Source organism: Coprinopsis cinerea (assembly GCF_000182895.1).
Source record: "Coprinopsis cinerea okayama7#130 chromosome 3 map unlocalized cont3.3, whole genome shotgun sequence".
NCBI lineage: Eukaryota > Fungi > Basidiomycota > Agaricomycetes > Agaricales > Psathyrellaceae > Coprinopsis > Coprinopsis cinerea.
Genome location: NW_003307542.1, coordinates 780991 through 804175, shown reverse-complemented (window position 1 = coordinate 804175; position 23185 = coordinate 780991). Strand labels below are relative to the sequence as shown.

Genomic DNA, 23185 nt, shown 5'->3' with positions numbered 1-23185 from the left:
AGCTCGAAGAGTGCAATTCTTGTAATCTCCAATGACAAAGAAAGAAATACATGAAGCATAAAAGCAATCATCCTTAACTTCAAAATAAAATACGGTCAAACGTGTACTAGCGAACAGATAAATCAACAACTCAGACTCCTAGCACGGATATACTCCCTCCTCCTGAGCTCCTCCTCGCCTTCTTCGCCATCCACGAAAACTTCCTCGTTGGCAGTTCCTTTCGCAAAGTACCCCCGCGCAGACGGGAACGCGAAGGATCTGTACGCGCCTGCTCCTCCTCCTGGATGTCCCAGCTGATTATACACATGGGCAGGTGGAGATGGGGATGTATACACGGGCTGCATTCTACCATTCGTATTAGGCGGGGTATGTCGAGCAGCAGGCGACCCGCTCGTGTGCCTTGCACCACCGCCGTTTGTCGGTGGTGAACCGAATGCGAAGGCGGGTTGGTAGGGTTTGACTGTTGGTGAGCGGCCTTGAGGGGGCGGGGAAGGTGAGGGACGGGGGGAGGGGAGGTCGCCTGGTGTGCGTGGTGCTGTGGGTTTGGTTTGTGCGTGTGTTATTGAGCTGGGGACGGGTGATGTGCCCGGTGGTGCGCTTTCCCGATACCCGTCTGTAGAGTGGTAATGCTGGGAACGAGGAGATCCGGATACCATAAAGTAGCTGCTATTCCCCAGAATATGAGTTTCGTCCTCGTCTTCTTGTTTGATTTTGATTGGGGAGTGTGGTGGTCGAGGTGATGCGGATGCCGAATTGGAAGGAACGGAGAGACGGCCGTTGGGCGAGGAGGGAGGGTCGGGGGTGTGGTACCTGTGCAGGTTTGGTGTGAGGTGGTGCGGGCGGGGAGAGGGAGCGGTTGGAGTGGTTTCTCTTGATGCTCGCGGTGTTCGTTGTCGTGAATCATCTTCCTCTTCGTCTTCATCTACATCGTCATTCTCTACTATCCTTTCTTGTTCTGGTTCCCCAGTGGACTCTGTTGCCTCCCGTGACCGCCCAGCCCTCCTCCCGAACGTCTTAAAGGCCCTAGCGACAGCCGCATCCCACGCGCTCTTCAGAGGACCTTCTTGTCGTTTTAGATTCGCTTCTATAACGAGCTGTTCCATCTCGGGTTGGAGGGTTTGCATGAGTGAGGAGGCGGTGTTTGGTGAGATGGGTTCCATGCGTGCAAAGCTTGGGTGGCGGGGTGTAGCTGTTGAGGCGAGGGATGGTGGGGAAGGGGAGGCGATGGATTGGAGTTCTGTGTGAAGGAGTTTGGAGGCTATTGAGGTGTTAGGTTAGTGATAGTCTAGAGGGACGATTAGATGGACGCACCTTCACGGTCGGCGACGGCTACTAATTGCACTGTTCGTTCGAGCAAGGCCTGTTCGACGCGTGGATCTGCGTATTCGTCGTATGGGATTAGGTGCGGTGCGACCCTTGTCAATGCGACGCTCATGAACATGAAGAATTGGTGCAGGAAGAGGATGTGTTGGTAGGCCACTCTGTGTGGGAAGATGAGGTGGAGGATGGTGGTGTGCCGGGAGAGCGTGGATGTTGGTGTGGGCGAGAGGATAAGTAAGAGTTCGGCGGCGAGGAGGGCGGCGAAGAGGATGTATCTCCACTGGAAAAGTTGATTAATATCTTCAAGGATAATTCCTGTAGAATACACTCACAAAGGAGATAGGACTTGGTTGTCCAACCGCCGACCAAAACAGCAATACCAAAAAGGCGACGATGTGGTACCCAGAGGAAGCCAACAACCCCTGCCTCAAGAATTCCCTATGGGTGCTACACGTCGCCCTCCATCCAAGCACCTCGGGTCCAAACCGATCATACGCAAACCTCACCGCGGGGTCCTTCAACGCCTCATACACATCCCTCACAAAAATAAACAGCGCCTCGCCTTTCACACCGACCCCCGGCCGATCCGGATGGTTCCTCTTTGCAAACTGCCTAAACGCGACCTTCAGTCCTGCGTCGTCGACGGTGTTGGGTACGTTGAGGATTTGGTAAAAGTTTGGGGGCATGGATTTGGCTTGTTGGATGAGGGTGTAGAGGAGGTAGCCGAGGACGACGAGGGCGAAGGTTGTACCGTAGTGTTTGCGGTATCGGGGTGTGCCAGGGTTGGAGGGTTTGAGACGGAGGAGGCGGTGGAGGAGGGGTGTTTGGTAGATGAAGGAGAGGGTGTAGCGGGTTGCGAGGTCTGGGATTATTGACCATCCTCCGAGAGAGAGAAGAGAGTTCATGGTTGCAGTGTGAGATTTCTATGGATTTGATTTTTATTCTATAAACTCGAGATTCATCGACGGGTTGGAGAAAGGAGTTTGTTCAGGCCATGTCGAATCGTGCGGGTTGTGGTTGCACAAAGGCCCAACGAACCGTCATTGTTGGTGGGTGTGAACGCGCTCCGGAGGGCCGGATCAGTTACGCCGGTCCGGCTCGGTTTGGTAATCTAGCCCCTTTCCTTGGATCGTACGTGTCCCAGCTCTGCAATAAGAGAGGGATCTGAACGCGTCGTACAGTGTGCGACTATTCTCAACTCTATTAAAGCGTCCTATCCAGCTCCAGGGGTGCCCCTTGTATCAAGTCCTGAAATGGCAGGAAGCGCCCCTAATAGTTCTCCTGGTCGTACCTCTCCGCCTCGATAGGTTGATGGAACAAACTCAAAGTAAGCCCTTATATACCAGTTGGGACTCCGTTCCTCACGAAGCATCCATTCGGGTAGCTATCATCTGTTTCAAGCTAATCCCATGCATTGGAATTCGATGAGAGTAATCAGACACGCGTGTGCTGAGTCTGGGGTCTGGGACGGTACTGGCATTGTGGCGAAGTAAAGCAATTAAGTACATAGATTGGTGCATAGGGACATGAGAGGATGCCCGAGGTGTATATTCTCATCTCCGGTATATTGAGAACCTTGAGTCGCCGGTGGATTATCCGAGGTAGGTCCTACTTAGACTCCCCATCCCAATCCTCACTGTCCTTGCCCTGGAGCCACGTACTATATCCACATGGACTTCTAATCGGATTTCCATCCAATGGAGACGAAGTCTAATTTCCTTGAACAACAAGGAACAAGTGTATGGATGTTTCTGGATTGTAGTAGCACAGTACTAATATTATTATACTGATTTGGATAAGCTCGAGCTTATGATCAGGCTCCTTCCGATGGATGGGTTGGAGCTCGACTACAATGGTAGGCACCATGCAGAAAGGTTATCATTAATCGTTGGGGTGAGCAGACTTGAGAGTGGCGGATTCCGAGGGGTTGGCGGTGATTCAGAGTCTCAGTCCTGAGTCCGTCGGACGGTCTTCAAGCTAGCGCTGGAATGAGTACTAGTCATTTATCAGAAAGTGATTCAGGTTGTTGAAAGCGGTAGACGTGAGTATGGAGGTGGTGGTAGGCTATCATTATTCATTAGTGGTCCAGGTGAATGTGCTCTAGTACTATTCATGAAAGATGTCGTCGTCAATGACAGTCATCTGCATCTCGTGCTCATGCGCAGTTGGGCCTGGCCGGGGGAAGGATAGTCAGAAGCTCCGAGTGTCTTGAGAGGGGTATATGGATGGTGAAGGTAGTGAGGAGTGACTGTCAGAGGTGAACTCCTTGTACATCAGTCGTTATTCTGTCATTGGACTTGACTGCTTTATGAGCGCTCGTCAGAAAATGAATTTATTTCTGTCAACCAACGAATATACAGGCTGGATTCAAGAACATGGCATCGCCTCAGGGGCTTGATCTAAACATTGCACGTTACCTTGACCGGTGACCAGAAATTTCAATCTTACCCTCTTCACACAACCAGACTTTATCCCGCCGAGGATATGTACACCCCGACGGAGATCCCGAACCCCTCTTGCCAAAGAGGTATGTATACATGCAGATCAATCAGAAATTAGGTGAACCTTTGCTCACTACCGCCCACAAATTACATCCATCCACCACACTATTCGGGCTTGGTATCCGTGCCTGACGCAAAAAAACCGATGTCCGTTGCCAGAGCCCGACGACCCTTTTTTCATTCGGAAAATTATAAAGTGCTGTTGCATGAATCCTGTAAAGTCGAGACATTGGATTCGACCTTGCATCCACGAACTCCACCATTTTTCCCATCACTCAAGTTTGAATTGGAATTTGGTCTGGCTTATGTAGCTTGGAAGTTCGGCTTAGGTCGACCCAGGCCAAGTTACCTTGCTTTACATACCTTACTTCGCGACTTTTGTAGTTACCCCGACGACTCCGTGTCCCGTGGGCCCCGTTCGTCGCTCTCGGAGTCTTGGAACCTTCCCACCACCATTGTATAGCTTAATTTTGCTTCTTCTTCTCCTACTTCTACTTCCTTCTCTGTCCCTCTGTCACCGGCTGGCTGTCTGCTTGCGACCTCGACTCTCCCTCCACCATTGAGGATAGTGTTTCTATCCTGGTTTGTACCCGAGGCGTTGTAACGCGAACGGCTGCCGAAGACTCCCCAGGACGCGGTAGCAGCCCGGTGGAGCAACGAAGCAACGAAACCGACCGACCACCTAAACCAAACCGCAGCGAATTTGTCGTGTCGAAGAAAAGAGGAGGATAACTTAAACCTGGGAGTCTAAGGGATAAGGAAGGAGAGAGATTACTTCCTGGGTTGGCGTTAGAGGATTGAAGGCTGAGCGCTGAAGCTCAACTTGTGCTACGGTGCGTACCCCCTCGTCCTGCAGTTCACGACATCGTCGGCTGACGTATGGAATCTATCTCGCTTTTTCATATCTTCCCGTTATTTTATTCTGGATTGGTTTCATCTATCTATCACAACTTACTCTTCTTCGCCTCGCTGGAATTGCTCGGGTTCGGTTGGGGTATCATTGGATTGGGTTTGGGCTGGTGCGGTGGTGGTGCGCGTGGTGCGGTGTGGGGTATGGACCTTGGTCGGTTGGCCGTCGGTTTGGTCCCGTCACCCCACCATATGGCCCTGGGTGTTCCTGGAACCGGCGTACGCTGGCACACTGTTTTTGCGACATTGGGACGTCATTGAACTCATGGCTGTCGACTTTCGTCCTCGACGTTCAACGTCGTACCAATGCCTCGGCTTACATCCGCTACCTCTTACCATTACCGGCCAACAACGAACGACCTGATCGACACGACTATGAATTTTCATCGACATCGACGCTTCTCGGTTCATGGTTTCCTTGGACGATGACACGGACGGGTCACTTTACGACCACACTCGACGCTCGTTCCCATCCCCATGCCCAATTTATTACCGCAAACTCAACCTATGGCCTTCGCCCCGCTGTTGGTATCAACGTCCCCTGTTGACCGGATTGTTCTATCTACCATGGACTCGATTCGACCCTCGACGACGAACGAACAACGAACGACCGGCTTGACGCAACGCAACTCAACTCAACGCCACCTTGGTTTGCGTCTCGGTTCACCCGATCCATTAACTTTGGTTTATTGACCTTCATTTCTCGGCTTGATTTGAATCTTCATTCACACCATACCTTCCTGTTCATCGTTTCATTCACTTGCTGTTGGTACCTAACGCTAACGGCGGTGTTTGTCACCTTGACCTTCCTTGCCTGTTCCTGGTTTCGGGTCGTGGCGGTTTCCCCTATCCTTCTTTTCCCTACTCCCCTCTCCTGCATTCATGATTCATCCTTCCGTCTTCGCTTCTTCGGCTTGCAATCCCTTTCCGACATCCCTCTCCTTCATTCATCTTGTCCTCGTTCATTTTTCCGTTCTTATTTTTATCTTCTTTTCTTTCTTGTCCTTGTCCATGATGCTCACCTTGGATACTAACGATCCTGGTGTCCCTGGCACGGGCACGGTCATGTCGCTCTATCTGCGGGCATAACGGATTGACTGACATTGACGTGTTTCTGCGTGCGCATGCGCGATCTCTCCCCACCCCCCTTCTGCACTTCTTTTTTGCATTGTGCTCGGTCTTGGTCTCTACGGGGACTTGGCCAACTTCTTTGCCCGGCTTCTTTGTGAACGGGCGTGTTGGTTGCCTTGCTGTTTTGTTGGTATTGGCTAACGCACGCTACACCCCTCCCATGCTCCATACTTTGGCTTGCTTTGCCCATTTTTACGCTTTACGCTTTCTGGTCTTCTCTCCGATTGCACCTCGAATCGGCTCGTCTTCTCACCGTTCCGTACTTGACGCTTATTCTTCGCCCTTGCTCCCATCCCATCCCCCCTTTTTCGATTATTTACTCTCCGCTCGACGCAACGTTTCGTCTTGCGGTTCTGCATTTACCTACTTTGGGGCTTCCCCTTTTTTGCCTATCATTTCTTATTATTGTGGTTGGGGTGCTTCTTTTTGGGCCTCGCGCACGCGCTTCTTCAACTTGACGCCTATTTCACTTATATCACCGCCCGGCTGTCACGGCTGGCCGACCCCCCGTCTATCCCACCTTTGGTCATCTCCTGGTCTATACTACCGTCCACACTCGTTCAACTACTGCTCGAATTCAACGACGAACGATAACGACGACGTTGGACGGTGCTTGCTGGATTTGTGCTGTGTGATCCCACACGTCCCGCCAACCCACCGAATAACGAATTATCGACGATCGTTTTTTTGGGATTCGCCATCCCTTGGATCTGCACCCGAATCATCCATCTCATACGTTAACGTTGCATTTGCCCCTCGCTGGGTTGTTGCGTTCTCCTGTCCGTCCAACCAACCATCCACCTTCCCCTACACCCCCTCCGACTCGACGCCTGCACTTTGTCCGGTACGGCGTGTTGTAGGCAGCAAGCTATCTCCACCACGACGACGACATCAACCAAAACAACAACTCGACACTGGGACTACCCTGTAGGGGTGGTGACGTGCAGATACCCGAGATACCACTTTGCGACTCGAGTGCGACTGTAGCAGTCAGCCGCTCAATACCCGTTTTTGACCGATTTTACTCCCTATACCACGCCTCGTCTCACGAGAACTGTATAGTTCTCTTCATACCACCCTCGACCTCGTCTCACGGGCATTCTATCTAATACCACGACCTAGCCTCGTTTGGGTCCCATCTGGTACTTTTTCCTTCGAACCACGACTACGACTTTCAACAGCAACAGCAGTAGTCGACGACCGCCACTTGCACACACTTTGACTCCGACATTGACATCGACGATCCGAGTCTCACCCACACGCATCCCGATTCCCGATAACGATGTCGGAACCTTTTTCGTATAACTCGCCGCCTACGTCTAGTGGGCGACCTACGACGTCTACTGGGCCTCGTCCTGGGACGTCGAATCCGTTCAGGCAAGGGACGAGCCAAGGTCCACCGCCTACGTACGATTCGCGGAGTAATCAGTGGTCGAGTTATGGGTATGATGGTTCGGGGAGGCCGTCTTCGAGTTATGGTCATGGATATGATTCGTCCGGGAGGCCGCCGCCTTCGTCCTATGGTGCTCGACCACCCCCGTCTTCGTATGGCTATGGGACGGGAAGTTCGTCGTATGGTGTTGTTGCGCCTGGAGGAGGGGTGAGGTACCCGGAGGATGAGTTTGAAGAAGAGAGTGATGAGGAGGATGTGTTTGCGTTTTTGCCGCCTACGACTGCTGATATTGAGGAGGAGCAGAGGAGGAGGGAGGAGGAGGAGAGGAAGAGGAGGGAGGAAGAGGCGGAGAGGGTAGCTGCGATGCAGAAGCAGATGGCGCAGAAGCAGCAGCAGCAGCAGCAGCCGCATGCGTCGACGTCGAGTATGAAGCCTATAACGGAGGGTGACCGTGTGAGGGATTTGGAGGAGGAGGAGAGGAGGAGGATACGAGAGGAGCATTCGTTTGCGTTTACGATTGATACCGACGTTACCACCAAACCGAAGAAGCGGCGGAGTAGTCGGGGTAGTGGGGACGGGGATGTGACTACTGCCCATCCGAGTCCGACGTATTCGACGGGGGCTGGGAGGAGGAAGGAGTACCCTCTTACCGCCGATTCCGAAGATTATGGTGGACCGTCTTATGAACGCCCGCGGTTCACGTATGATTATGAGCCCCCTGTTTCGCCGCCGAGTACTGAGAGCAATGGGGGGAGTAGAGCTGGGCTTGGGACGGCTGAGAAGGACGGGTTCAAGATGACGAGGCTTGATAAGGATGGGAGACGGAGGAGTGTGGACGAGAGTTCGCGGCGGAAGAGCGGGGAACGTGAGCGGAAAAACAGCGAAGGGCCTGGACAGCAGCAGGACGATGAAAAGGATAGGGAGGATGAGAGTGTTACTGTTGCTGCTTCGCTTGATGGGTTGGGGAGTCCGACTACGACGAAGGAGGGTGAGCATGACGGTGGGGAGAGTGAGGTTGCGAAGGAGGAGAAGAGGGCTGTGGATGGGGAGGATAGTGGGGGGCATGAGCCGGGTGTGTTTGGACGGCATTGGCAGCATTTCCAGCCTAATCCTGCGCGGTACAACTCGAATTCGGGGCCGTATAAGAGGCATAGGGAGTACCACTACAACCAGGCGTACCCGCATTATGCCAAGAGCCGGGGGTCGTCGAGAGGTGTTGCGTCTTCCATGGATGAGCCGAGTGCGGGTGGGAGCAGTAGGAGGAGGAGGAAGGGGAGTAGGAGGGGCGTGAGTCGGCATCTGCAGCCGCCTGGTACGGCGGGTACGCACATGACTGCGATGTCGACTGCTACGAGCGATTATATGGCGTCTAGCGAATACACGCATGGGTCGATGATGGATAGGCCGGATACTGGTCTCAACAGCCTGGGGTATCTGAAGGAGACGAGTCGGAGCGAGTTGGATGAGTATGACGATGATGAGTATGACGGGTATGATGGGGAGAGTAGGGAGGGGAGTATCAAGTGAGTTACTCCGTTTTTCATTGGTTTCCTTTTTTCCTGGTTTCGTTTTCGCTGTTGTGTTTCATTCCATTTCCTCCTTCATTTCGAGGTGGCTTCTCTGCTGGCACTATTCTGCCCGAAATGGGTAGTGCGAACGTTTTTACGTATGAGAAGCAGACCGGCCGTCGGTGCGACAGGTTGGGGGCAGGAGCGTCGCTTCCGGTGCTTCGAAGCGCTTCGAGCTTGGTTTTGGACATGTCGCTGTTGGATGGACGGATGTGGAAAGAGTGTCTGCCAGTTTTTTTCTGGCTTCGTTCTTCGTGTGTTCTCTTCTAATCTAGCGGAGCGGGGAATTCGAGTGGATATGTATATATACATGCGAGTTTGGGGAAGGGGAGTTGGGGAACGCCTTTCGTTTTTCTCCTCTTCGTTTCTACCATGGCCTCCCCTGGTTCCCTCCCCTCTTGTACGTTTGCTGCTAATACGAGCAGTGAACTGGAGCTTCCCCCATTCTCGCCTCCCCCGCTTTCGCCTATTGCTGAACACCCGCCTCCTCCTACATCTTCGTTTTCGTCTTCGTCGGAGGGGGAGAGCGACGACAAGCCTTCGTCTGCTGGTCGCCAATACGTTGCTTCCCCGCCACCGGTACCCCACCGAGGGTCGATGATGGCTACCCCTTTAAACATTCTACCTTCCACCCCTTCGCCTTGCTTTGACGGTACTGCTAGTGGTTTCCAGCGCCGTCATAGCGATATCGACTTGAAGAGGATGGGGTCGCTGACGTGTGATGATGCTCTTTCTGTTTCTAGGATGGAGTTTGATTTCGATGCGATTGAGGACGAGGATAGCCCGTATCCTGAAGTCCGAGCTAGCGTGTCGAATATCGATGATCCTGATATGCCTGCGATGACGATTCGGATGTGGGTGGTTGGGTTGGTGCTGTGTATGGCTTCGAGGTGGGTTTTTGTGTTTAGTATCGAGTGCGACAGGTCCTGACGTTTTGCGTGTAGTGCCGTGAACGTGTTCTTCAACTTCCGGTCTCCAGCGCCGTCGATTGTTCCACTCGTTCTACTCCTTCTTTCCTATCCTATTGGCAAGTTCCTGGCGTTCACGCTACCGATCACGACCTACCGAATTCCTCTACCCTACATCCCGTCACGCTTTCTTCCCGCCTCGATGCCCAACGTCCTCTCCCGCATCCTCCGACCACTTACTTTCCCTCACGCCATCGAGTTCAGTCTCAATCCCGGCCCATGGAACATCAAAGAGCACGTCTTGGTCTACATCATGGCCAACGTCGCCGTCGGTTCACCCTACGCGCTCAACGCCATCGTTGTCCTCGAAGTCTTCTACGAGTTCAAGACAGGCTACTGGTTCTCCCTCGTTCTCGTCCTTGCGACCCAGTTGACCGGGTTCGGTCTGGCTGGGATGTGTCGCCGGTTCTTGGTCTGGCCTGCGAGTATGGTGTGGCCGCAGAACCTTGTTGCGTGTACGTTGTTGAATACGTTGCATGCTGAGGACGAGGATGATGGGATTGGGATGCTCGGGGGTCCTACGTTGGAGGATGATCCTAATACCGAGGGTGGTAGGAGGAGGAAGAGGGGCATGTCGAGGTACAAGTTCTTCATCTGGACAACGCTGGGTGCCTTCGTGTTCTTCTTCCTACCAGGTATGCCTGTCATGACCATATCTTTCCGCTGTGGCTCATGTCATTGTTACAGGGTACCTCTTCCAAGCGCTCTCTATCTTCTCCTTCGTGTGCTGGGCCGCTCCCAACAATGTTGTCGTCAATCAGCTTTTCGGTGTTCAGTCTGGCTTGGGCATGAGCATGTTGACTTTCGATTGGTCTCAGATCACTTGGATTGGTAGTCCTCTCATGGGTGAGTCCCTCAACTTGACTTGTGGAAGGCACCGGCTGATGACGTGTCTTATAGTCCCTTGGTGGGCTGAAGTCCATGTCTTTGTTGGTTTCGTCCTCTTCTACTGGATCCTTACTCCGATCCTGTACTACACCAACGTAAGCGACCTACCGTCTTTCTCCACTGCGTGCGAAACTAATTCAGCCCTTCAGTCGTGGCAACTCGCATACTTCCCTATCAGCGACACCTCCCCTTACGACCGATTTGGCAACCGCTACAACATCGGACGTGTACTCAAGCACGACGACACCTTTGATCTCGAAGCCTACGAAGCCTATTCGCCGCTCTTCCTCCCTGCCACTTACGCTGTCACCTATCTGCTGGCGTTCTGCCTCAGCACATGTGTGATTGTTCACACTGTGTTGTACCACGGCCACACGCTTCTGAACGGTTTCAAGAAGATTCGAGTCGAGAACGACGATATTCATGCGAAGCTTATGAGGAATTACCCAGAGGTACCGGATTGGTGGTATCTTTGTGCGTTTGGGTTCTTCTTTGCGCTCGCGATCGTCGCTGTTGAGGTGCGTTCCTTTCTTTTTGCTTTGCTGTCTTTGTGTTTGGAGTTGGATTCTGATTGATGCCTCACTAGGTTTGGGATACTAGTGTTCCGGTTTGGGCGCTTTTGCTGAGCGTTATCCTTCCTGTCATCTATATCCTTCCGAGTGGTTTCATTTATGCGATGACGGGACAGGGTGTATGTACCTTCTCTTCTTCTCTTGGATCTTGGAGCTCATCGAGATGGCGTTACAGATCAATCTGAATATTCTAGCGCAAATCATTCCTGGAACCCTCCTGCCTGGTCAACCGCTCGCCAACATGGTCTTCAAGGCGTACAGCGTGCAGACCCTCAGCGAAGCCACGAATTTTGTGCAAGATCTCAAGTTAGGCCATTACGTCAAGGTTCCACCTCGTGCAACATTCTTGGTCCAGATGATTGCGACGACGCTTGCTGGATTCATCCAAGTCGGTGTCAAGCATTGGATCTTCACGAACGTCAAGGATATTTGCGACAAGAACCAGCCCAGTAAGCTCACTTGCCCGCATAACCATGTGTTCTTCACGGCAAGTGCGATCTGGTGCGTTGTGCTTTATCTTTCATCGCCTTGATTTCGCTGATCCTTGTGCTTCTAGGGGTCTCATCGGACCAACACGGCAGTTCGGACCAGGTTCCATCTACCACCCGCATCTCTACGCTATCGTCATTGGCGTCTTCCTCCCTCTTCCATTCTGGCTATGGCGTCGTCGGTACCCGGACTCGTGGGTCAAGTGGGTCTCGACTCCTGTCGTGCTCAATGGTGTATCTTGGATTCCGCCAGCTACCGGTATCAACTATAGCAGTTGGTTCTTGGTGGGCTTCATGTTCCAGTACCTCGTCCGGAAGAGGAACTTTGCTTGGTGGAGCAAGTTCAACTACGTGTTGAGTAGCGCACTTGACAGCGGTAGGTTGCGTTCCTTCACGTTATGTATGGTTGGATCTGACCCTTTCATTTGTAGGCACTGTCATCGCTGTCATCGTCATTTTCTTCACGCTTCAATTCCCGAAAGACGGATTCTTCCTCAATTGGTGGGGGAATGTGGTTCATACCAAGAGTATGTGTAGTCGACTCGTCATTTGTTTCCGCCGTGCTGATTCCGATGGCTCTCCTCTAGCTGCCGACTTCAACCAAGAACCTCTACTGAAGATTCCTGAAGGCGGTATTCCCTGGAAAAACTGAGCACGTATGTGCTCCTCGCTGAAGTGAGACTGTTTGTTGATGGAGAAGTTTGAAACAGGACAAACCTTCCTTTATATTATCCGCGCTTATCTCTTCCTCATTTCCCTTTTGGTATCGATTTTGGTGTGCTCTCAGCTTCCTCTATTTCTCTCCTTCAATTCAAATCTTTCCATAGATAGGGGTCACTCTCTTCGTTTCCTTCTTATTGCTTTTTTTATAGTCCGTTCATTTTTTTGTCTATCACTCAACGCCATTGCGTATCGTCCGCTTCCCACTACTACCGCCACTCCTTTATGGTTTTTAACTATTGTCGATCTCCAAGTATTATTGTTACCTTATCATCTTGTCTTGTGTGTTCAAGGGTCGAATAGCAGCAATCACATTTCATTGAAGTCGAGCTAAGATTAAAGTCGAGGGAATTCCCTGTGGTTTCCCTGAACCATAAGCGCGCGCCTCGTTTAAACCACAGGCGCGCGGTTAAAACTACGCTTAAAGCGCCCGACTCCTCAGTCGCTACAGTCTCATTTTCTTCCTTCCTGTTCTTCTTCTTGGACAACATAATTTTCTTGCCCCAGACTCAGGTAGGTACACTTTGAAAATATGTACACCTCTATATCTTGATTAACGCAGACCTCGCCTTCGTCGACATCGTCGACAAGATAATCGCAGAGATGGAGGCGCATAAGTCGGCCGTAAAAGCGGTTGAGAACATCGACATCATAAAATGCAGGAACCTGTGGGTGTGTGTAGGGTGAAGGAAACGGAGGGTACCAAAACGAGCAAAGTGATGGCTGGAAGCTTGACCAGTATTCTGCCTCTACTGAAGTTCAAGCAGGGTGAGTCTTGCTGCAATGACAAGGTTTCCATTCTTCAATAGACCATCCCATACGAGACGGACTAGGGCAGAAATTACAGGACAGAGAGGGTGTCACATCCAGCGTTAACATCTTTAGGTGTACTCGGGTAGTTGAGAAATGGAGATCTGAATACCAGGATTTTTGGTTCGAAGCAAACAAAATCGGATTTTGTTTGGCTGTTCCCGTAACAGAAACGGTTGCCGAGCTCGGAACAGCGCTGATGCAAGTTGCAACTCCGTCAACACCCCACCATCGAATGGAGCATCTTTTCCTGTCTCCTGCTTGATTGAATCTACTCATCTGAAAGCTTCAGAGGAATTTATTGAGCGTAAGTCAAAACCACTTTTTCATTTCTTACACTGAATAAGTGTTGCATCCTGCACCGGGAATTAGCCTCAGGCGTCACAGACGACAATGGCCACGAACTTTGAGTGCCCCAATATCGATGTGAAGACCGCGATAAACCTCATTGACGCAGAGATTGCGAAACTGGAGGTTGAAATCCCTTTACGTGACGAACACATACGCCAACTCAAATCCAATCGGAACGATCTGATCCACGCGTCGAGTCTCCTGATAGAGATCCTTCGTGAAATTCTATGGCTATGCGTCGCGACCACCCCGGTACATAAACCTTTGGAATGGATCCCCCTTACCCATGTTTGCAGCAGGTGGAGAAAGATAGCTTTGGATTACCCCCAATTGTGGTCAAGAATTTACGACCCCGAGACCTATATGGGTCCATCTTGGCTGACGGCTTTTATTGAGCGGTCGAAAAATGCTCCGACGTTGGATATCTCAAACAACACGGGCTTCAGATCTAGAGACCCCGCGACTCACTCGGCCATTCGTCCAATGCTCAGCCAGATCCTCAGCCAGACTGCGCGACTGCGAGAGGTCAACCTTAATGGATCCCCGTCGATGAAGGCACTCTTAGCGCCAATGACATCTTCGGCGCCTCAGCTACAAAGTCTAACCATCGAAAATTGGTCCTTGAAAGAGGGCAATGTTTTCCCAGATCATTTCCTCAACGGACACGCACCTCGCTTGCGCCGCCTCGTCTTGGACAACTGCTACTTCCCCCCAAACCCATCCGTCTTCGCAAATATTACCACGCTCCAACTCACCTTCGACGCTCGCCTCACCTCGCACCCTCCAGCCCGTGGAATGATCGCCGATTTGGACAAGATTCCTGCCCTGACTAAATTAACTCTCGACTTGAGAGGATATGTCTTCCCCAAAATCTTATCTCTCCCCGAAAGACTTGTACTTCGGCGCCTTTCGGAGCTCACAGTCGTAGGGGAGTTTTGGCAAGCTTGCTCCCCTTTCCTCAATGCCGTCAAGATTCCTCCAGGCCCAATAGCCCTTTCGATCATCATCAGAGATCATATTATCAGATCAGATGATCTTGACGACATACGCTCGAAGGTGTCTTCCATCTGGCTTTCACCCTCTGCTTCTTCAACCACTCCTTTACCATTGGAGTCCCCTACATCACTCACCTTCCGAATCCAGCCAGTATATCCACACGCCAACCATTTCTCGAAAGACGTCCTCGCCTGCGCTTCCGGAGGGGACAGTTCCTTTTCCCTGTGGTTGCGCGGCGGTTTTAACCAAGTTGTGGCCGAAATCGACACACCCTTCTCCCTGCACAATGTCGAGCACCTCGAACTGGCCCTTGACGATTGGACCAGCAGATCTCGCGATATCCAACGGTTTTTGGATTTCTTCCCGTCTTTGCGCACCATTGCCCTCTGCAAGAACGAAGCTTCCTCTGCTTTGGTCAAATGCCTCAAGGAGAAACCCACCCAACCCCCCTTCCTGACAAGGATCCAGCTCCGAGATGTCGACTTTGCCTGTACCTACGATCCCCGAGTCCTTGGCGATCCTCCGCGCACCGACGAAGTAGAGTTTCTTGAAGCATTTATTCAAATGCTACATGCTCGGAAAGCCGCCGGGAAAATGATAGGCAACATCGAGATTGTGCAGTGCAAGAACCTGAGTCTAGATGGTGTGCAAAGGATGAAGGACGAAGTCATGGGAGATGTTGCCATTGCTGCATAGCTGGAGTTGATGAATCGAAGAGACCTGTATTATTCCACCCCGTGTCTGTTCAAATTTAGCATTTTGATGGATTTGGTGACTTTGCGCCACAGCCTAGCCGTCCCGTTTCCAATACATACTTGGGCGAAGCCAATTGCAAGAAGGCGGAAGGCAAAACGAGGGCTCTGATGCTTACATAGGCAAACAGGGCGAATAAGTACCAGGGGCGGATGCGCATCTCCCCTTCCATCCATAAACACACGCCCTCTCGTCCAAACTCTGTACAGCTACAGTCACTCTCGCTACTTCAACATGGGTCAGGATCTACTAGCTGCGAGCTACAGCTATTCTCTGCACCAATCGTACTACTCGGATTCGGCCGTGTTTTGGTATCATTGCCACATTCTTCGTTCGTTGACACGCCGACGTACTCAATTGTGTACAAATTAGGTGGAGGAACGTCTGTTTAAGGTTCCCAAGTACCACTTGGTCAGGAATTCGGATCATTTCTCCAGTCTCTGCAGCCTCGCAGAAACCTGTCCAGGGAACGATCCTGACGCATCGATTCTGAGCTTGCCCGACTCTGAAACGTCGGCCCAGAACGCAATCGCCCTCCCAGGTGTCACAGCTGACGACTTTAGTAACTTCTTAGAGGCATTATACCCCAGGTCAGATACCTTTAGTCTTTAGACTAAATTCATCTCGAGTTAAAGTCGTTTGAGGGCAGAACAATCCAAAGGGTGCTAACCCTAACCAAGGAGCAATGGCTATCCGTTCTGAAGCTTTCCACCTTGTGGTACTTCAAAGAACTTCGTCGACTCGCAATCGATCACTTGGAGGCCTGGTCCCCGAGCCTCACGTCGATTGAATTAATCCAACTCGGAAAGGAGTATGCCATCTCCAACTGGCTCCTTCGCGGCTACCATGCACTCGTGAACCAGAACGGCGTCATATCCCTCGAGAGCGCAAAGGCGATTGGGATGGAGTCAGCCATTCGATTGTACACTCTACGCTCCAGAACCGAGTGGGTTTGTCGGAACGAGGATTATCTGGAGCAGGAGTTTGCCGAAGAATTGGGCGGGGTGCACGAACAGGAAAGGCGCCATTATGACGAGAGGGGCTGGTTAGCTCCGCAACAGGGACGGGTTGAGGAGAGGGCGAAGTTAAAGACAGAGCAAGACGAAAGGAAGAAGATTCGCACCGAGCAGAAGCGTTGTTCCGACCAGGAAAAGGCGAAGAAGTTGGCCGTCGCCAAGGAGGAGCGAGAGAAACTCGAAGCCCAGTGCAAGGCGCTCGCCAGGCGTCTGGAGTCGGAGGTGGAATCGAGGCTCGCCGCCGAAGTCAAGTTGGAACGGGAGACACAGCGAGCGAGCGAGTACAAAGCACAATATCAGGCACTTAAGAAAACACTGCGCTCTGAACAAGCTTCGAATGCGGCGAAGATTTCTCAAGGGAAAGACGCCATCGACAAAGCCACCAGGGAGAGGGACAGCTACAAGCGCAGGTGCGACGAGCTCTCAAAGCAAAAAGTGGTGCATACCCAGCCGTACTACTATATCCCACCGCATTTTCGGACTTCCCACCACACCTCCGGATCTCAGCCCCTCGCACCTCAATAGCCCTGGAATCTTGTACATACCACATACCTCTCTTTTTTGTGAAAGGCGACGGAAAGTAGTTGTGGGGTCGCTATATAACAACTTGTCGCCGCACTAGGCTCATGGAAAGAGGCCGCATTCTGGAAACCGACCTTCTCCAAGTCATGGGATCACGCATCGCCCTTGGATTCAACGCAAACCGACAACCGCAGAGAATTAAATGTCCGTTTATAATCAAATCTATAACTACTAGAATGAATGCGTAAGCGATGGTGCACGGGAAAGGTCACCACTACCCAAAACTTACATTACATACTGTCACAACACGGACTCAGCTTTTCCATGGTATACCGCCCTCCGGCACCTCGAGGAGCGATTCCCCTCTCCAATCGGCAGCTGAAAAACACTGTCAGAAGACTGTCAAAAGGAACGACAATGCCGAGAAAACGTACTCCCTGTGAACACATTGTTCCCCCACCAGTTGACTTCAATCCCGTCCTTAGGGAACTGAAGCGTGAAAAAGATGAAGATGACAGCAATAACGGTCCCTATCACAGAGTACATTAGCGGGAGTTCCATCAGAGGATGGGAGAACATAACATACCACTATCCAGTGCGCTGCTCAGCACGTAGTTGAATTTACTCCACCAGGCAAAGTTCCTCTTCCTAATCAGGTATTGGAAGATGAACCCGACCAAGAACCAACTGCTGTAGTTGATGCCGGTAGCGGGTGGAATCCATGATACACCGATGAGAATGACAGGCGTCGATACCCATTTAACCCAAGAGTCTGGGTAGCGACGACGCCAGAGCCAGAATGGAATGGGGAGGAAGACACCGACGATGGTCGCGAAGAGATGCGGGTGGTAGAGGGATCCCGGTCCAAACTGCCGCGTTGGTCCAATCAGACCCCTAGACAGAGCCGTGTCAAACGAAACCGAGGCATAAAACGAGTGATGCAGAACTCACCAGATCGCACTAGCTGTGTAGAACACCTGACTATGAGGACAAACAAGCTTGCTCGGCTGGTTCTTGTCACAAATGTCCTTCACGTTCGAGAAGATCCAGTGTTTGACACCGACTTGGATGAACGCAGCAAGTGTGGTAGCGATCATTTGAACCAGGAACGTCGCCCGAGGCGGGACCTTGACATAGTGTCCCAACTTGAGGTCTTGCGTAAAGTTGATGCCTGCGCTCAGTGTCTGCAAGCTGTAAGCTTTGAAGACCATGTTGGCAAGAGGTTGACCGGGGAGCAAGGTGCCAGGAATGATCTGTGCTAGAATGTTCAGGTTATACTACGAGTCGACCCCGTTAGTTTCGGTTCCTAGAGAAAGAATGAGAAAGACGTACAGCCTGACCCGTCATCGCGTAAATAAATCCACTCGGCATAATATAGACGATGGGAAGGATAAGGCTCAATATTAAAGCCCATATAGGAACGCTCGTATCCCAGATCTAATACAACAAGCCACGCGTCAGCATCCCATTCCACGACACAAAGCGGACAGGGAAACGCACCTCGACGGCAATTATCGCAAGCGCAAAGAACAATCCAAACGAGCATAGATACCACCAATCCGGTACCTCAGGATAATTCCTCATAAGTTTGGCGTGGATATCATCGTTCTCCGGTCGAATCTTCCTAAACCCACTGAGGAGGGTATGTCCATGGTACAGCACAGTGTGAACAATCACACATGTGCTCAGACAGAAGGCGAGGAGGTAGGTTACGGCGAAAGTAGCGGGTAGGAAGAGCGGCGAGTAAGCTTCGTAGGCTTCCAGGTCAAAGGTATCATCGTGCTTGAGGACGCGGGCGATATCATAGCGGTTGCCGAAGCGGTCGTAAGGGGAGGATGCGCTGATGGGGAAGTATGCGGACTGCCATGACTGCAAGGCTGTTAGTGATGCTTGGCAACAAGTTGCGAGACGAGCTTACGTTGGTATAGTAAAGAATAGGGGTAAGGATCCAGTAGAAGAGGACGAAGCCAACAAAAACATGGACCTCGGCCCACCAAGGGACTAGATAACGAGAGTCAATCAACTATCCTCGTAGGGTCAGCTAGCAGACTTACCCATGAGCGGACTTCCAATCCAAGTGATTTGCGACCAGTCGAATGTCAACATACTCATACCCAATCCAGATGAAACGCCAAACAGTTGATTGACCACGACGTTATTCGGTGCGGCCCAGCAGACAAACGAAAAGAAAGAGAGCGCTTGGAAGAGGTAGCCTGCAGCGACATCAGTAAAGTTACAGTCGCGAGCACAAAGTGAGAAACGTACCAGGTAGGAAGTAGAACAAGAAACCCCCCAACGTTGTCCAGATGAAGAATTTGTACCTAGACATGCCCCGCTTCCTCCTCCTCCCGCCTTCAGTGTTTGGATCATCCTCCAGCGTAGGCCCGCCAAGCATCCCAATACCATCGTCCTCATCCTCAGCGTGCAACGTATTCAGTAACGTACACGCCACGAGATTCTGAGGCCACACCATGCTCGCAGGCCAGACCAAGAACCGGCGACACATTCCGGCCAAGCCAAATCCAGTCATTTGCGTAGCCAACACGAGGACGATAGAGAACCAATAGCCCGTGGGGAACTCGTAAAAGACCTCGAGGACGACAATGGCGTTGAGGGCATACGGCGAGTTGATAGCGACGTTGGCCATGATGTACACGAGGACGTGCTCTTTGATGTTCCAGGGACCGGGGTTCAGACTGAATTCGATGGCGTGTTGGAAGGTGAGAGGTGCAAGGACGCGGGAGAGGGCGTTAGGCAGGTTGGAAGGAACAAGGCGAGATGGGATGTAAGGGAGAGGGATGCGGTAGGTGGTAATCGGTAGGGTGAATGCCAGGAATTTTCCAATGGGGTAGGCAAGGAGTAGGAGCACAAGTGGGGTGACAGCAGGTGCAGGGTACCGGAAGTTCAGGAACACGTTCAAGGCACTGTAACGAGTGTTGGTAAGTCGAATATCCTGGATCAAGCAGATACATACCTCGAAGCTGTACATAGCACCAGTCCAATGAACCACATTCGGATGGTCATTGCTGGCATGTCCGGATCGTCGATGTTCGACACACTGGCGCGGACCTCAGGGTAGGGACTATCCTCGTCTTCAATGTCGTCGAAATCGAATTGCATCCTACAGAGAGAATCATGTCAGCGATCTTCATGCGCAGGGGTCGATGGTGTAGAGGAACTCACTTAATGCTCCCTTCCCGACTCTCCCCATCGTACTCGTCGTAATCATCCTCGTCATATTCATCCAGTTCGCTCTGACTCGTTTCCTTCAGATATCCCAAGCTGTCGAAGCCGGTACCAGGGCGATCCTTCGTCGAGCCAGGCATATCGGTGTACTCGCTAGACGCCAGATACTCGCTCGTCGCGGTCGACATCCCTGTTGCATTCGTGTCGGCGGTACCAGGTGGATGACGTCTCCTCCTTCTCCTCCTGCTGCTCCCCCCAGCCTTGGTAGAGTTGTCCATACCGGATGACCCGGCTCGACTCTTCGCATACTGCGGGTAAGCTTGGTTATAATAGTACTCCCTGTGCATCTTGTATGGGCCCGAATTCGAGTTGTAGCGCGCAGGATTCGGTTGGAAATGTTGCCAATGCCTCCCAAAGACGCCGGGCTCCGGTCTTCCTTCCTCTTCCTTCACCTCCTTGGCCACCCCCGTCCTGTTCGCCTCCAGGTCCTCGTTCTCCTTCCCTTTCGGACTTGCCAACCCTGACGAAGCAACGGTCACACTATCATCTTCTCTATACTTCTCCTCGTCCTGCAAACGCCCATCGCTGTTTTTGCGCTCAGGTTCACCGCTCTTCCTCCGCGAACTCTCATCCACGCTCCGTCTGCCATCCCTGTCAAGTCTGGTCATCTTAAAGCCATCCTGATCAGACGTTCCCAGCCCAGCGCGACTGGGTCCGTTGCTGTCCGTGCTGGGCGGTGTGACGGGGGGTGCATAGGCGAATGTAAACTGCGAGCGATCGTACGATGGTCCGCCGTAGTCCTCTGAATCAGCGGTTGGCGGGTATTGTTTCCTCCTCCCTGTCGAATGCGTAGGACTTGGCTCCGCAGTCCCACCTAGTCCAGGCTGAGTGTCCACCGAGAAGGCAAATGAGTGCTCCTCCCGAATCCTCCTCCGCTCTTCCTCCTCCCAATCTCTCGCGCGGTCTTCATCTGTTATAGGCTTCATCATCGACGTTGAGGCTTGCGGCTGTTGTTGCTGTTGATAATGTTGATGCAATCCAGCAGCGCCCAGCAAACCCAAATGCAGCTGTACACCCCCGTCACCTTGCTGCTGCCCCTGCGCCGCAGCGATCCTCTCCTGCTCTCTCCTCCGATTTTCCTCCTCTTCATTCCTCCTCTTCTCTTCCTCCAAATCGGCGGTCGTGGGTGGTAGGAAAGCAAACACATTTTCGTCGTCGCTCTCCTCTTCTTCATAATCGTCTTCGGGATACCCCCTTCCCCCTCCTCCCCTTCCAAACCCGTATGACGACTGTGGTGGCCGGGTACCGTAAGATGATGGTGGCGGCCTCTCCGAAGCGTCGTATCCGTAGTTAGAGTATGGGTTGCGTGAGTTGTAGGTGGGCGGTGGTTGGCTAGACCCGTCAAGATATCCTCCTTCTCCTGCTCCTGTTTGACCTTGCTGCTGCTGCTGTTCGACGAGTTGGCGGAAAGGATTTGAAGTGCCAGGTCGGGGTCCCGTCGACGTCGTCGGTCGGCCGCTCGACGTAGGCGGGGGGTTGTATGAAAAAGGCTGCGACATCCTTGTCGGAATCGGGAACTGTGGTGGATGCCGAGGTCGGGGTACAAATGGTGGTTGTGGTTGATGCTGTGGTGGCCGCGGTTCTGGTGGCGTTGTTAGTGTCGTTCCTGGGCGCCGTTAAAGGGTGAACTGACAGAAATCTAAGCAAATCGCAGGGCCACGGGTCAAGGTGAGAAATAATGCCTTTTCAACGCAAATTAACTCGGGATAAGTAAAGCGGGCATTAAGCGGTGGGGAAACCGACCTACCCTGCTCCTGACGGTACCAGCGAGGGGTGTTCTTGAGGTATTGTTAAAGAAAGTAGTTGTGTGCGGGTTGCCTAGCTCGGTGCTGTAGCCTAAATCTGCATTGGGGTGGGGTGAGTGACAAAGAGCCGGAAGTGAGCGAAAGTCGAGATTCGTCGTTGGACGTCACAATGTTGGCGCATTCGTTGAATGTTGTGGACGCGAAATTGCAATGTTCAATGTTCGAATGGTTGTTATCGTTCGGAGGACAGATTCACGTGGACGGTATGGCGCAGGGTAGGGGTCGGTTGAATGGACGTGTTTCGCGGGGTGATGATGAGGGCATCCAGGGCAAATCAGGGAGGGCATTGAAACAGTGCAACGTGCAAGATAAGACCAAGCCGACAGCATAATCGACACACACCGCACAGTCCGTACAACACCGGCCATCGTGCAAGAGTTCCACCAACCAAACGACGGGGACGACGACAAGTCGGGCGATTCCATGAGCAGGTATCCAAGCGACCAGGGTCGAGGGGAGAGCGTAGAGCAGAATACCACACGTCAGCGCTGTGTCCCTCAGGCTGTAGCAAGCGAGGGGCTGCGCACCTGTTAAGCTTTCCTCCAAATTCAGGGATCCTAATCACCCTTGTAGACCCAACTCCACCGCTCTGAGCTCGCCCCTTTCAGTCGTTCTTTTCTTCCTGAGAAAACCGCCGCACTATGAGCGCTGTGTCGCTCGACAGAGCTGAAGGAGCGCAGGGGGAGCGCGCAGGGGGACGGTGTAACGACGAGGGAAAGAAAAGAAGGGAAGACAGCTGGTTGCTGAACAGGACAAGCAGCGTGGGCAGTGCAACTGGGTTTGACTGATATGACAGAGATCAACCGGCATGTGGGCCACTTCCTGAAACGTCGGCACTCTGGGATACAAGAGGAGTTATGGGAGAAATTATTCAAAAGCCTCCGACGATGCGAAAGTCAGGGCCGCTCAGGCACAAACTCAATTGCCGAACATGACTCTCACCTAATAAAGCCTAATAATTGATCTCCTCCACCTACAAGCTGATTCGGTTGTCCGCACACAATGCATTTGGTGTGCACTCCATGGCAAAGCCAATGTAGCATTGACTCGACGCTTTCAAGTAAGGCGTGGATGAGAATGTCATCCAGGCCAACGGATTCGGACGCTGACGCCCCTGTCCATTAAGTCGCCTGCCCGATTCCTTTGCGGAGATGTTGCACCAGTGTGGCCTTGGGAGTACTCTGTCCTTGCTCTATAAATCCACTTGAGAGAGCGAAGTCTTGATAGC

At 52.2% G+C, this 23185-nt stretch overlaps 5 protein-coding genes across 5 annotated transcripts; 3 read left to right on the top strand and 2 right to left on the bottom strand.

The window, feature by feature from the left end:
• Positions 1–122: 122 nt before the first annotated feature.
• Positions 123–2225, bottom strand: CC1G_04684 (chaperone DNAJ; the record flags this gene model as incomplete). The annotated part of the gene is made up of 3 exons (XM_001829943.1): positions 123–1258; positions 1312–1600; positions 1653–2225. The coding sequence occupies 3 exons, from the start codon at positions 2223–2225 to the stop codon at positions 123–125; spliced, it is 1998 nt and encodes a 665-aa protein (XP_001829995.1).
• Positions 2226–7143: 4918 nt separating this feature from the next.
• Positions 7144–12787, top strand: CC1G_14120 (sexual differentiation process protein isp4; the record flags this gene model as incomplete). The annotated part of the gene is made up of 11 exons (XM_002911541.1): positions 7144–8777; positions 9248–9712; positions 9767–10425; positions 10478–10636; positions 10691–10773; positions 10828–11196; positions 11265–11369; positions 11426–11751; positions 11807–12114; positions 12170–12265; positions 12326–12787. The coding sequence occupies 11 exons, from the start codon at positions 7144–7146 to the stop codon at positions 12388–12390; spliced, it is 4269 nt and encodes a 1422-aa protein (XP_002911587.1). The 3' UTR covers positions 12391–12787.
• Positions 12788–13661: 874 nt separating this feature from the next.
• On the top strand, positions 13662–15311 carry CC1G_04681 (hypothetical protein; the record flags this gene model as incomplete). Its single annotated transcript, XM_001829940.1, has 1 exon — positions 13662–15311. The coding sequence occupies one exon, from the start codon at positions 13662–13664 to the stop codon at positions 15309–15311; it is 1650 nt and encodes a 549-aa protein (XP_001829992.1).
• A 291-nt stretch (positions 15312–15602) lies between these two features.
• On the top strand, positions 15603–16909 carry CC1G_04680 (hypothetical protein; the record flags this gene model as incomplete). Its single annotated transcript, XM_001829939.2, has 3 exons — positions 15603–15671; positions 15741–15958; positions 16018–16909. 3 exons carry the CDS (start codon positions 15603–15605, stop codon positions 16907–16909), a joined length of 1179 nt encoding a protein of 392 aa, XP_001829991.2.
• Positions 16910–17219: 310 nt separating this feature from the next.
• CC1G_04679 (oligopeptide transporter) lies at positions 17220–21651 on the bottom strand (the record flags this gene model as incomplete). The annotated part of the gene is made up of 11 exons (XM_001829938.1): positions 17220–17284; positions 17341–17436; positions 17493–17800; positions 17858–18183; positions 18239–18343; positions 18407–18775; positions 18825–18907; positions 18961–19119; positions 19172–19830; positions 19881–20027; positions 20090–21651. The coding sequence occupies 11 exons, from the start codon at positions 21649–21651 to the stop codon at positions 17220–17222; spliced, it is 3879 nt and encodes a 1292-aa protein (XP_001829990.1).
• Positions 21652–23185: the final 1534 nt, after the last annotated feature.